General features: G+C 44.8%; 1 protein-coding gene across 1 annotated transcript in view; it reads left to right on the forward strand.

The window, feature by feature from the left end:
• DNAH10 (dynein axonemal heavy chain 10) overlaps positions 1-14,405 on the forward strand; it is a 174,562-nt gene that overhangs the window by 74,369 nt on the left and 85,788 nt on the right. The window contains exons 29-34 of the mRNA XM_008964478.4: positions 2,922-3,155; positions 5,804-6,027; positions 10,160-10,429; positions 10,531-10,714; positions 12,492-12,626; positions 13,263-13,415. Of these exons, the coding sequence (XP_008962726.2) occupies positions 2,922-3,155; positions 5,804-6,027; positions 10,160-10,429; positions 10,531-10,714; positions 12,492-12,626; positions 13,263-13,415 (1,200 nt within the window). The remainder of the gene's footprint in view (positions 1-2,921; positions 3,156-5,803; positions 6,028-10,159; positions 10,430-10,530; positions 10,715-12,491; positions 12,627-13,262; positions 13,416-14,405) is intronic.

Here is a 14,405-nt window from a genome sequence, read left to right on the forward strand (position 1 = left end):
GCTTCTATTTTAGTAATGAAAGAAGGGCAGCGATTTGAGATATTTGTACCTTTTTATTTGCACATTGTATTTTCTGCATTAGTAGCTTCTCTCTCATTTTTTAGAGACAGGGTTTTGCTCTGTTGCCCAGGCTGGAGTGCAGTGATGTGATCGTGGCTCCCTGTAGCCTTGAAATTATGGGCTAAAGAGATCCTCCTAACTCAGCCTCCCAAGCAGCTGGGACTACAGGCATGTGCTGCCATGCTCAGCTAATTAAAACATTTTTTATAGGGATAGGATCTTGCTATGTTGTCCAGGCTGGTCTCAAACTCCTAGCCTCAACTGACTTTCCCACATTGGCCTCCCAAAGCACTGGGATTACAGGAGTGGGTCACCTTGCCTGGCCCACTAGTAGCTTCTGAATTTTTCGTGTCATTATTTATGACCCTAATCTGTCTAGTAAAAATTCCCATTTGATTTTTAGCTGCTGGCATATGACACTGAATCTTTTTTACATTTATTATAAAAGCAATATTTGCTTGTTTAAAATATTTTGAAAATGTAGAACAGTGGAAAAATGTATCTCTCATGGTTCTGTCACTTTAATGGGACTACTTTAACATGTCAGTATATTCCTTTTATCTTTTTCCTATGTGTATAAGTTTAAAAAGCATGATTGTAATATATTGTGTACAACTTTATATCATAATTTTCTCTTAATATTATTATGAGAAACAGTTCATATTAGGAAGTCATCTGAGAAAATAATTTCATGGCTCTCTATATTCCAGGGAGTGGGCTGACATTAGTTTAGTTGATTACTCTCCAGTAATTTGACATTTTGTTTGAACAGAGTTCTTTGCTTTCATAAATAATGTACAGGTTCTTGCCTAATGCTTTTTCCATAGTTAGAGTGAATATCTTAAGATAGATTGTTAGAAAGCAAATTGCCCGTGAAAGGGTATGTGTATTTTAAAGTCATTTCCAAAAAGGGTTGGACTGGTCATCACAGTGGCTGTAATTAGTGTGGCTGGGATTTTAACCCAGCTCTCTTGCTCTCAAAGCCCGGGTATTTTGCTACTTAGCTTTGCTGCTGTGTTCTTTAATTATAGGTGGCCAGTTCATGTTTTGATCTCTTTTATCCACTAGAGTTTATAACTGTTTCATATAATTGTTGCATAAGCTCTTTTTTTAAACTTAAAAGAATTGTACAACACATATCAGGCTGGACGGTGACTCACGCCTGTAATCCCAGGACTTTGGGAGGCCGAGGTAGGCGATCACTTGAAGTCAGGATTTCGAGACCAGCCTGGCCAATATAGTGAAACTCTGTCTCTCTCTCTTTTTTTTTTTTGAGACAGAGTCTCGCTCTGTCACCCAGGCTGGAGTGCAGTGGCACAATCTTGACTCTCTGTAAGCTCCACATCCTGGGTTCCGGCTGTTCTCCTGCCTCAGCTTCCCGAGTAGCTGGGACTACAGGTGCCCAACACCACGCCCGGCTAATTTTTTGTATTTTTAGTAGAGATGGGGTTTCACCGTGTTAGCCAGGATGGTCTCAATCTCCTGACCTCATGATCTGCCCACCTTGGCCTCCAAAAGTGCTGGGATTACAGATGTGAGCCCCTGTGCCCAGCCGGTGAAACTCCGTCTCTACTAAAAATACAAAAAAAAAAAAAAAAAAAAATTAGCCAGGCATGGTGGTGCATGCCTGTAATCCCAACTACTCGGGAGGCTGAGGTGGGAGGATCGCTTGAACCCAGGAGGTGAAGGTTGCAGTGAACTGAGATCGTGACACCACTCTAGCCTGGGTAACAGAGTGAGACTCTGTCTCAAAAAAAAAAAGAAAAAAGAAAAAGAAGAATTATACAACAAATATCATTTCATTACAGAATACTTTAGAAATTACAAAAAGCCAAGAAAAAAAAGAAAGGAAGAAAAAAATACCTATAATCCCCTTGCCCAGGGTAACCATTTTAATAGTTGAGCATATATCTTTCCAGAATATTTATTCCTGCATAAACATACAAATAGATATAAATAAATAACATTCTACAAAATATGATTGTTCTTTTTTTTTTTTTTAGAGACGAGGTCTTGCTTTGTTGCCCAAGCTGGAGTGCAGTGGTGTGATCATAGCTCACTGCAGCCTCCAACTCCTGGGCTCATATGATCCTCGCCTTGGCCTCCCAGGTAGCTGGGACTGCAGGTATGCACCACCACACCCGGCTAACTTTAAAAAAAAAAAAAAATTTTTTTTTTTTTAGTAGAGATGGAGTCTTGTTCTGTTGCCCAGTCTGGTCTCAAACTCCTGGTCTCAAACAATCCTCCTAATCCTCCTGTCTTAGTCTCCCAAAGCACTGGGATTACAGGATTGAAAATAGAATCATTCTTACCAATGTCACTGGCTATTTTTATTGAACAGTTTGACCTATTTCAATAAATACACATCGAAATTATCACTCACAGCAGATGATTGACCTGTTGCTGGACATTGAGGCTATTTCTTTCTTTTTCTGCTATGATGAAGAATGCTGCAGTGAATATTCTGTATATACAAATTGCTCACAGTGGAATTGCCAGCTTCCTTTACTCAGCAAGTGTTGAATGGGCGCCTACTGTGTGTAAGCACTTCTGTAGGGTGGGGTGGGGCTCATCAGTGAACAAAACAAAAAAATCCTTTCCCTGCGCAGCTGGCCTTCTTATGGGATAACGAAAAGAAAAACCAGAAACCAGTTAGTTACATGTAGTACATTAGAAGGTGCTAAGGATATGCATGTTTAAAAATGATAAATGGATCCCCTGAAAGCCAATGGCACTGGGCAGCTTGTCAGTTTTGTCTCGGCCGTGCCTGGGCTCTGGTGAGTGCCTGTTCTGGGCTCAAGAACAGTGTCTCCGCTCTCCCTGCTCACCCTGCTTGACGGCTCTCCTCTGTTCTGGTCCAGATCATGGGTGAGACCTTAAAAGACCCCGTGATCAAGAGGTGCTGTGAAGCCCCAAACCGCCTCAGTGACCTACAGAACGTCAGCGAGGGCCTGGAGAAATGCCAGAAAAGCCTCAACGACTACTTAGATTCGAAGAGAAATGCTTTCCCAAGGTTCTTCTTCATTTCTGATGATGAGTTGCTTAGCATTCTGGGGAGCAGCGACCCACTCTGCGTCCAGGAGCACATGATCAAGGTCAGCCCTCTGGGTGTGCAGGGGCTCCCCGTGTAAGCCTTAGAACCGCCTTCGGTCCTCCCTGGTTCCCTTTGCCATGAGGTTCAACCCAGAGGGTTAAGACTGAAATGCTGCTGGAGTTGGTTTTTTGGTTTGTTTTTTGAGACAGGGTCTGGCTCTGTTGCCCAGGCTGGAGCGCAGTGGTACAATCATGGCTCATTGCAGCCTCCACCTCCCCAACTCAAGTGATCTGCCACCTCAGCTTCCTGAGTGGCTGGGACCACAGGTGCACACCACCATGCCTGGCTAATTTTTATTTATTTTTTGGAGAGATGAGGTCTCACTGTGTTACCTGGGCTGGTCTCTAACTCCTGAGCTCAAGCAATGCTCCCACCTTGGCCTCCCAAAGTGGGATTACAGGTGCGAGCCACCACACTCAGCCCTCGAGTTTTAATTTGAAGTGTAAGCCTGATGATATTCACTGAGTCTGAAATCACACCAGATTCAGCTATTTTTCCACAGTCCAAAACCTTTCTTTTTATAAACTAAAAAAACAAAAAACAAAAAAACCAGAAATATATGAAGACTAATATATTAAATAGGGAGGCATTAGAGGATAGTGGTTTAGCACATGGACTCTAGAACCAGATTGCTGGGGTTCAAATCTTTGCTCTATTCTGAGTTTCTGTGTGATCTTCGGCAAGTTCCTTGATCTCTCTGGACATCAGTTTCCTCGTCTGTGAATGGACATAACCCCAATGGTTACCTGTTTCAGTGGAGCTGTTATAAAAATGAAATGAGTTACTATTTATAAAGTACTTTGAACAGTGCCTACCTTTCAATGTTGGCTAAATAACCCTCTCCACTACCCAGAATTGGCACTTGTTACCATTTAGTCATGTTTGGTTTGTCTCTTTTTTTTGTAAAGTTGTACAAATTTGCAATACTTTTTGTCCCCATCCCCATTCATACTTCCTCTACTTTCTTTTCTATTTCTTTTTTTTTTTTTTTTTGAGACAGAGTCTCACTCTGTCGCCCAGGCCGGAGTGCAGTGGCGCGATCTCCGCTCACTGCAAGCTCCACCTCCCGGGTTCACGCCATTCTCCTGCCTCAGCCTCCCGAGTAGCTGGGACTACAGGCGCCAGCCACTGTCATGAATTTGTTATGATTCCTTCCAGACCACAATTTCACACTTTTTAAATAAATGTGTATGTATCCATGAACCATTTCCTGAATGGCAGGAAACAACAGAGAACACTGTCCCTTGTGATAGAGAACAGAGGCTGGCCAGACATGATCTTTGGCCTGCTAATCAAAGCTCTTTATCTAGCGTCAGCCTGGGCAGGGGCTCTGAGCCTCGGCGCTGCTGGCATTTGGGGCTGGATGACTCTTTGCTGTGGCTGCTGTCCTGTGCATTACAGGACATTACGTAGCATCCCTGACCACAACCTACTAGATGCCAGTAGCACCCCCTCCCTAGTTATGACAACCAGAAACATCTCCAGACATTGCCAATGTCCCCTGGTGGCAAAATCATCCCCGGCTGAGAATGAGTGTTGCACGGTAATTCCTCCATTCCAAATTAACAGAGCACTTAGGAACGAGTGCTTTCTCCCATTACTTTCCCTTTAATCAATGCTAACTTCCTTCTTAAAGTAAGATTCATATTTTTGACTGCATATTTTTCCTTTCTCAAAGGGGAGGCTTCTTCAGTATTCTGTTTCCAGTTTTTTTTTTTTTTTTTTTTTTTTTTTTTTTTTTTTTCAGACAGGGCGTTGCTTTGTTGCCCAGGTTGGAGTGCAGTGGTGTGATCACAGCTCATTGCAGCCTCTACCTCCTGGGCTCAAGCAATCCTCCCGCCTCAGCCTCCCAAAGTGGTGGGATTACAGGCATGAGCTATTGTGCCTGGCCTTCTGCTTCCACTTTTGTAAACAAATATTTTACTGTTGTAGAAAAATACAGTGTTAGGAATACTTCATTTACTGTTCACCTCTTTTGCAAACCTCTGTTTTTATTCTTTAAAGCCTGTTTATTGCCTTCCTCTCCTCTCTGATTTGTGAGTGCCTTGTATATGGTGGGCCCTAAAGGACTCATTGTCCTAAATGTTATTCTGATTAATAACAATGATAATAGTCAACAAATGCCAAGTGTTTAACAGTGTTTCAGCATTTGACTCAGATTGTTTCATTTGATTCTCCCAAGCCCACCTTGTTAAGTGCCATGATTGTGTTTATTCCAGGCAGAGTGAGGAGGAGCAACTCACCCATAGTTGCTCAATTGGATAGTGGGGAATCTGGGATTCCATCACAGGTCTCTGTTCACCAGCCTGGGGTGTTAATCACCCTTCCACCTCCTCCACGTTCCACTGGCTCCTATGTCCAGATACCTCCCCACTCCAGCAGGGTTAGGGACAGAGTCTGTCTTCTTTTTCTTTCTCCTTTCAGTCCTCCACAGATCTTTGCACAGTACAGAGTAAATGAAAATCCCCAATAAGTGTCTTTGGGATGACCACACAGGTGGGTGAACGACATCCATCTTGCCTGCGATCTCGGCTCACTGGTTGCCATTGCTTGCATCGTGGCAGCTCTGCTGGATGGAGCACCGCTGGCTGGTCTTTGATTCCAGAACTCAGTGCAGGTCTTACAGGGCTGCCTCTCCCTGTTTTGCAGATGTACGACAACATAGCATCACTGAGGTTTAATGACGGCGATAGTGGAGAAAAACTGGTGTCCGCGATGATTTCAGCAGAAGGAGAAGTCATGGAGTTTCGGAAGATCGTGCGGGCTGAAGGGCGCGTGGAGGACTGGATGACGGCAGTTTTGAATGAGATGAGAAGAACTAATAGACTAATTACCAAAGAGGCTATTTTTAGATACTGTGAAGACAGAAGCAGGTAAGGCTGCGAATGTGGACATGCATTGCTCTATCCAATTCATAGTCATAATGGATTAATTTTAAAGGCTTGGAGTAGATTGGCTGACATTCCAAATGAGGTTTTGTTTTTTTGCAATAGGTCATTAGTGGACAGATAGATGTCTTTATTTTTATTTTTTTGAGACAGGATCTTGCTCTGTCACCCAGGCTGGAATACAGTGGTACAATGGCTCACTGCAGCCTTGACCTCCCTGGTTCAAGAGATTCTCCCACCTCAGTCTTCAGTGTAGCTGGGACTACAGTTGTGCACTACCATGCCTGGCTAATTTTGTACTTTTTTGTAGAGAGGGAGTCTCACTGTGTTGCCCAGGTTGGTCTCAAACTCCTGGGCTCAAGTGATCCTCCCACCTTGGCCTCCCAAAGTGCTGGGATTACAGGTGTGAGCCACTGAGCCCGGGCAGTCTTTAGTATATGTGCTGCCCAAGCGAGCACAAGATAGCAGTCTTTCAATGATCACCCGATGCAGTACTCTCAAAGTGTGCCCCCTGGTGGCAGCACAGGGCCCCTGGGATTGTTAGAAATGCTGATTCTTGGGTCTTACCCTGCACCTGCCCATCAGAACTCTGCGGGTGGGGCCTGAGGATTTGTGTTTTTGCAAGCTCTCAGGGGATTCCCAGCACCCTTAGCGTGTGAACCCCTGACTTAGTGAACCACCAGAAACTAGGCGTTTAGTGGGATTATGTGTGTGTAACGTTGTTTCTAAAATATTTACTGAATTTCCAACATTCTTTGATTTTTGTGGCTAGAGAGGCTTCAGGATATCATGCTGAGCCCTGCCTGCTCCTAGCAGCTGAGTGCAGTCCAACTAGAAATACAGAAAGCCTCTTTGGCTAACTTATTCTATTAGATTAGACAGGATCCCCCGTAAAGTTGGAGAATATTTGGCAGGGCCTTCGTGCAGACATAGAATCTTTCTTGTTATTATGAGAACACCATCCTCTTGATTTTGTACACTGCCTTTTTGATTTTACAAAGTGAAAACATCTACTTAAAAATTATTAGCGAATAGCATAATATTTATTTGATTATGATCCTGCTGTTTCTGAGGTACTGAGGCATATCAAAAATTTGTTTGCATCTTTATGTGGATACATTCAGTGGATAAACTGGTAAAACTGGATGTCTGGAAAAATTTTTTTTAAAGCTTTGATTTAAAGCAGTTGCCAATTTCCATGGTGCAAATATTCCTGCCATGGCTGATTTCAAAGCTAAATGAAATAAGTGGTTTAACAACAAGCTTGCAAAATTCCAGAATATTCGACAGTTAGTCTTGTGACAGGAGGTGGCCCTAGCATTCATTTAACTAATATTTCTTCAACCCCTGCTCTGGGCGATTTGTTATGCTAGATGCTATTTCAAAACTGAACTTGACAGAAATCTCTGCCTTCTGTATGTATTAATCACTGAATGTTTTAAATTATCTTTTCTGCTCCAAAATACTGTGAAGTTTACACCAGCATCTGTTGATTTTATTTTCACGATAGCTACCACTTTGCTAGGGCATTGCTACGTTTGGTAGTGCTTAGTTGGTGGAAGAGAGTAAGGGAATGCAGCCTGATGGACTGAAAAAGATCTTTTTCTCATCCAAATGCTCCTTTGAGCACGTGAACTTGTTGCTTCCAACAGGGAGAATAGTTGACATGAGCGTGTGGTTTTCTTTGAGCTGATACATGTGGCATCACTGAGAAGTTAGGGCCAGCTGTATCTAGTCCCAGGAAGCACCAGCATCCCGGGATTTCTTAGCTTTGCCCTGGTCATTTAATCTTCTCTGATCCTATGGCCTCAGCTGCCACCTCTCCCTGTTTCTGATTCTAGGTTTGTCGCGTCCTTTACAAGGCCCGTCTTTGTTCATCATTTCGGTGTCGTCCTCTGGGCCTTCATAATCTTTGTTGTCTCTCTCCTGATGTGTAGGAATCATGGATATAAGTGATCTTTAGGTTTTCGCTGCACCACACAATTTTAAAATAAAACAACAAAGGTCAATGTTATTTTTATTGCTTTTCCTACTTATTTATTTATTTATTTATTTATTTATTGAGACAGAGTCTCGCTCTGTCACCCAGGCTGGAGTGCAATGGCGCTATCTCGGCTTACTACAACCTCCGCCTTCCAGGTTCAAGCGATTCTCCTGCCTCAGACTCCTGAGTAGTTGGGATTACAGGTGCACATCACCACACCCGGCTAACTTTTGTATTTTTAGTAGAGACGGGGTTTCGCCATGTTGGCCAGGCTGGTCTCGAACTCCCGACCTCAGGTGATCCGCCGGCCTCGGCCTCCCAAAGTGCTGGGATTACAGGCGTGAGCCAAAGCATCCGGCCTCCTACTCTTTTAAATTTATTTTGCCATTAACTGTAGGTCATCAAGATAATGACTATAGTAATCCGCAGTCACTTTTCCAGTATTGGCATTGTATTACTGTGTTTTCACACTGCTATACAGAAATACTCAAGACTGGGTAATTTATAAAGAAAAAGGTTTAATTGACTCACAGTCACGCATGGCTGGGGAGGCCTCAAGAAACTTACAGTCATGGCGGAAGGCAAAGGGGAAGCATGAAAGGACTCAGGAAACTTACAGTCATGGCGGAAGGCAAAGGAAAAGCAAGTACCTTTTTCACAAGGTGGTGGGAAAGAGAGAGAGAGAAGGAGGAACTAACAACCACTTATAAAACCATCAGATCTCATGAGAACTCACTCAGTATCACGAGAACAGCATGGGGAAACCGTCCCCATGATCCAGTCACCTCCCACCAGGTCCCTCCCTCAACACCTGGGGATTACGGGGATTACAATTTGAGACGAGACGTGGGTGGGGACACAGAGCCAAACCATATCAGGCATTTACAGCTCTGAGTCCATTATTTTTTAAGTGCAGTTTAGAAAAAAAGCTTTGTCTAAATGTGTCTCAAGGCAATCACAAGCTTTGTAAGTTAGTGCCTCTGGAGAGGACATCCAAGTGGCCAATAAACATGAAAAGAGGAGAAACCCCCCGACTCAGCAGGATCTGTACATTAAGGGAGGATGAGATGTTTCGTTTCACTTTTCAGACTGGCAAAAATTCAAAAGCGTGTTACAACCTGGCCTGCAAACCTGGGCAGTGTGGTCAGAGATTATGAAATTCTTTGTTGGAATTTTAATTTTCTTTCTTGAGACAGGGTCTTGCTCTGTTGCCCTGGCCGGAGTACAGTGATGCGAGCTTGGCTCACTGAAGCCTTGAGTTCCTAGGTTCAAGCAATCCTCCCACCTCAGCCTCCTGAATAGCTGGGACTACAGGCATGTACCACCACATCTGGCTAATTTTTGTATTTTTGGTAGAGACAAGGTTTCGCTGTGTTGCCCAGGCTGGTCTCAAACTCCTGAGCTCAAGCAATCTGCCCCAGCTTGGCCTCCCATAATGCTGGGATTACAGGTGTGAGCCACCGTGCCCAGCCTGGAATATTGTTTTACTTCTTACAATAAACCTCAAATACTAAGTAAGTTTGAAAACCTATAATCAAATATTTTATTTTATTTTATTTTTTAGAGACAGGGCCTTGCTCTGTCACTCAGGTTGGAGTACAGTGCACAATCGTAGTTAGCTGCGGCCTCCAACTCCTGGGCTCCAGCGCCCCTGGAGTAGCTGGGACTACAGGCACGCGTCATTATACCTGGCTAGTTTTTAATTTATTTTTTGTAGAGATAGGGTTTTGCTATGTTGCCCAGGCTGGTCTTGAACTCCTGGCTTCAAGTGATCCTCTTCCTTGGCCTCCCAAAGTGTTGGGATTACAGGCGTGAGCTACCACGACTGGCCCCAAACATTTAAAAAGTGATCTGGCATCTTTCTGTGCAGTCAGGTACCTGCAACATTTTTTGTGGAGAGAGGCACCCTCGGCCTGGAATTTTACTACCTAGTCGGAGATAGGTAACATCTTACTCTCACCTAAGTCTTACTCCCCTGACTTACTTAGGTAAACAAATATAGGCACTTGCTTACCTAAAACCTTGACTTTGCCCTCCCTATTCCAGATCAAAGAAATAAATTCCTGAAGGGACTGTTTTGGGTACCAGTCCCCAGATTGATCAGAGCCTCTTACAGGTGTGCGTTTTCTGCAGAGTCGACTGGATGCTCCTGTACCAGGGCATGGTGGTGCTGGCCGCCAGCCAGGTGTGGTGGACCTGGGAGGTGGAAGACATCTTCCACAAAGCGCAGAAAGGGGAGAAGCAGGCCATGAAGAGCTACGGCAGGAAAATGCACCGGCAGATCGATGAGTTGGTAATGCGCATCACCATGCCGCTAAGCAAAAACGACAGGAAAAAATACAACACTGTTCTCATCATTGATGTGCACGCCAGAGACATAGTTGATTCTTTCATAAGAGGCAGGTGAGCATTTTCCGGGGTCACTGGCATTTCAAAAGGGACCCTTTGTGGTCCGCTGGTCTGTCTCAACGGTTTCCACTTCCTCCACCTTTCTTGCCGTCCAGCATCCTGGAGGCCCGAGAGTTTGAATGGGAAAGTCAGTTGCGGTTTTATTGGGACCGGGAGCCAGATGAGCTGAACATCCGCCAGTGCACGGGAACCTTTGGCTACGGCTACGAGTACATGGGCCTGAACGGCAGGCTGGTCATCACGCCCCTCACCGACCGGATTTACCTGACGCTCACCCAGGTGACTGCCAGCCTGGCACTTGTGCTTACCACTTACCTTGGGGCAGGGCATTTTCTCTAAGCTTCAGGTGTGATGACTGCAGTGATTGAAATAGCAGGGGAGATCATTGCTTTGAAATCTCGAAAAGCTTTTCCATTTGGGATGTGACCCGATTGTCACCATTTGGGATTGGCATGTAAGTGTGGCCATGCTTAGCCACTGGTACACTGGTCCCTAGGTAATGGTGTGTCGGGGGGTATTGGTAGAGGCCAATGGGAAAATGCAGGAATGTCAAAGGTGGTGACTGTTAGGGCAAGTGTGATGTGGTTTTGCACATCTTGTGACAGCTTTTATTCCAGAATATATCTGTTCAAGTGAACGGCCTTGGATGATAGAGATAGCGTCTCCCTCCAGGACAGAGGGTAAACTTGTTTGCTGTACAGGAAATGAAGATAACACTTCCATCCAGGCAGAGCTTGGGAAGGTTTGCAAGCAACCCCCAAGACTGTTTGTCAGATGCTTGCTAGTTTTCTTTTTTTAAATTAGAGATGAGGTCTTGATATGTTGCCCAGGCTTGCCTTGAACTCCTGGCCTCAAGTGATCCTCCCACCTTGGCCTCCCGAGTAGCTAGGACTATAGCATGCACTGCTGCACCTGGCTACATTGGTGGTCTCTTAGGCACACAGTTTCTCAGCTGTGACTCATACCCACTGTGGATGTGGCATGCACCTGGGCCCGTCTCCACATCACAGTATGGGATTTGCGGGGACAAGGATAAAGGGAATGAGTGAGAACAGGAAGCCCCTGCTGCCTCCTGTGCTGTGAGTGATAAAGTCCTTTGTTTTTGAGAAAAAGAGTGTCATCTTATCTGTATTGGTTAGGGTTCCACAGAGAAATAGAACCAATAGGACATAGCTAGCTAGCTGGATGGCTGTCTGTCTGTCTGTGTATCTATCTATCTATCTATCTATCTATCTATCTATCTATCTATCTAATCTATCTATCTTATCCATCCATCCATCCATCCATCCGTCCGTGCATCCATCCATCTACATATCCATCCATCCATCCATCCATCCATCCATCCATCCATCCATCCATCCATGTATCTATCCATCCATCCATCCTATTATCTATCTATCTATCTATCTATCTATCTATCTATCTATCTGTCCATCCATCCTGTCTATTTATCATCTCGATCATCTATTTTATCTATCTATCTATCTATCTATCTATCTATCTATCTATCTATCTGGATATTTAGGAGGAGATTTATTATGAGGTATTGACTCATGTGATGATAGGGTCTGATTACTCTCACAATCTGCCATCTGCAAGCTGGAGGACCAGGAGGGCCAGTAGCATTTGAAGTTCTGACAGTGAGAGAGCCAATAGTGTAGACTCGTGTCTGGGTCTGAGGGCCTGAGAACCCGAAGTGCCAAGGGTAGAAGCCCAGTGCCCTGGCTCAGTCAGTCAGGCAACACCAGTGTAACCTCCCTCCATCCTTCTGTTCTGTTCAGTCTTTAATGGATTAGATGAGGCCCACCCACTTTGGGGAGGGTCATCTGCTTTTCTCAAATGCTAATCTCTTCCTGAAACACACTCATGGACACTCCCAGAAATAATGTTTAGCCAGCTACCTGGGCATCCTGTGGCCCAGTCAAGTTGACACATGAAAGCAAACACCACATTCTTTCTCTATTCTGCACCTATAGTCACAGTGATGAATTTGGAAATGACACCCATTTCCTTCTGTGCACCAGAAAACATATGTTTTGCATTTGGCTTATAACAGGCGCTGTCCATGTATCTGGGTGGGGCCCCTGCCGGCCCAGCAGGAACCGGCAAAACCGAGACCACCAAGGACCTGGCGAAAGCCTTGGGCTTGCTCTGTGTTGTCACCAACTGTGGCGAAGGCATGGATTACAAGGTAAGGCCTGGCTGTCACCTTTGGTACTGGCTCATTAGGCAGAGAGCTTAAAGCAGGACATGGCATTTCACCTCCTAGTCTTTGACATGACGACAGTGGGAAGAAGCTAGTAGAAAACCTTCCACCACCACAGCCCCAGAACCTAAGTGTGTCTCCTTAAAGATCCTGCTTTGTTAGCAGGATGTAGAGCAAGAGTCCCGGATTTACTACCCTAGTAGGGTCAGGTAGATAATGTACGTGAGTAAAGCAGCCAGCAGACAAGAGAGTGGTGGGATCTGTGGCTAACTGGAGAGCAAAACTCCATGTAAAGAGGGCGCTCCGTCCAGCTTTGGTTCATAATCACCATTTGGGAAAGTGGACCCAGCATTGCTAGATTTTCCCACATTTCAAGAGAAGAGAAGAGAAATGGAGTTTTACACAAAAATCTGGATTTGTAAAATCCCAAGTAGGAGCCAGCCCATGAGGGGCCTTGGAAGTCCTGCCAGAAAAATCCACTAGTCAAGTGGCTGGTCACCTGCTTCTCTGCCAATCAGTGATCTCATTGTTTGCTTTAATTTAGAAAATATATCCATAAATGTGTTGCTTGCAGTTTTAAAGATGAAAATTGCCCTTGTCCTGACATGTCTTTCTTCCTAGGCCGTGGGGAAGATTTTCTCTGGCCTGGCACAGTGCGGGGCTTGGGGCTGCTTTGATGAGTTTAATCGAATCGATGCTTCTGTGCTCTCCGTGATCTCCTCCCAGATCCAGACGATCCGAAATGCTCTGATCCATCAGTTAACCACGTTCCAGGTGAGACACATGAAGCCCCCGGGACCATGTCCCTAGGATGGAAGCTTGCCAAGTATGGTAAGCTTCCTCTGAAGCGTCAGTTGCTGGGCCGTTGACACTCCAGACCAGGCTTCCTGTAGAAGATCTGTTGGTTTTTCCAATTGAGATGATTGGGTTTCCAAAATTATCATCATTGATGATAAGGTTTGTAATAGTCCAAGGACTTCACACTGACTCCAGACACAGAACCAATAGTTATGATGGGGGTGGAGCAGAGTTCTCAAATAAGTGATGTGCAGGGTCCCCTAGAAAGGAAACAATATTCTTGGTGACTTCCCAAGTTTGAGAAAACCTGACTTAGAAAGCGAATGTTCCTTGCAATCACATTATCACAGTGAACAAGAAATTTTGCCTTCATAGCTTGTGAAGTTACGGCATCATAACAAGCAGGATTTGCAAGGTTATCAAAGTGAGAAGGCAGAATTTTAAAACAATTGTTGAGAATTCACCAATTTCTCTCTGCCAGAGAATATGTTTGCAGACTTGAGTTTGAGAAGTCTGCATTAAATTACACCAGATTAAGCTGGATCCAAATTTGGAGAAACATGATCTTATTATGTAATTTAGGTGGCCCAGAAGGGGATTCTTTGAAAACACAGGACCGGCGTGGGTGGGCCATTTCCCCACACCGGGGCCTTCTGGGTCCCTCGCTGTCCTTCTGCCTCTGTCCTCCCCCCTCCATGCCCTGCACACTTGTCACTAAGCCACTTGCTCCACAGTCATACCATGCCTTGTGACACCACATGTGTCCCCATCTGAGTGGAATTGTCCCTTCTTCCCTTCACTGGAAAACTCCTATACATCCTTTAGAGCCCCATTCCAGGATGAAAATTCAGCTTGAGCTGGTGGCCCTGTCATCTCACATGCGTCCTCCTCAGATCTTGGCAGGGCTCACTGTTAAGAGATTGTGTCAGCTGGAGACTGTTCAATATTTTCAGGATTCCAGTAAAG

Source organism: Pan paniscus, chromosome 10 (assembly GCF_029289425.2).
Source record: "Pan paniscus chromosome 10, NHGRI_mPanPan1-v2.0_pri, whole genome shotgun sequence".
Taxonomy (NCBI): domain Eukaryota; kingdom Metazoa; phylum Chordata; class Mammalia; order Primates; family Hominidae; genus Pan; species Pan paniscus.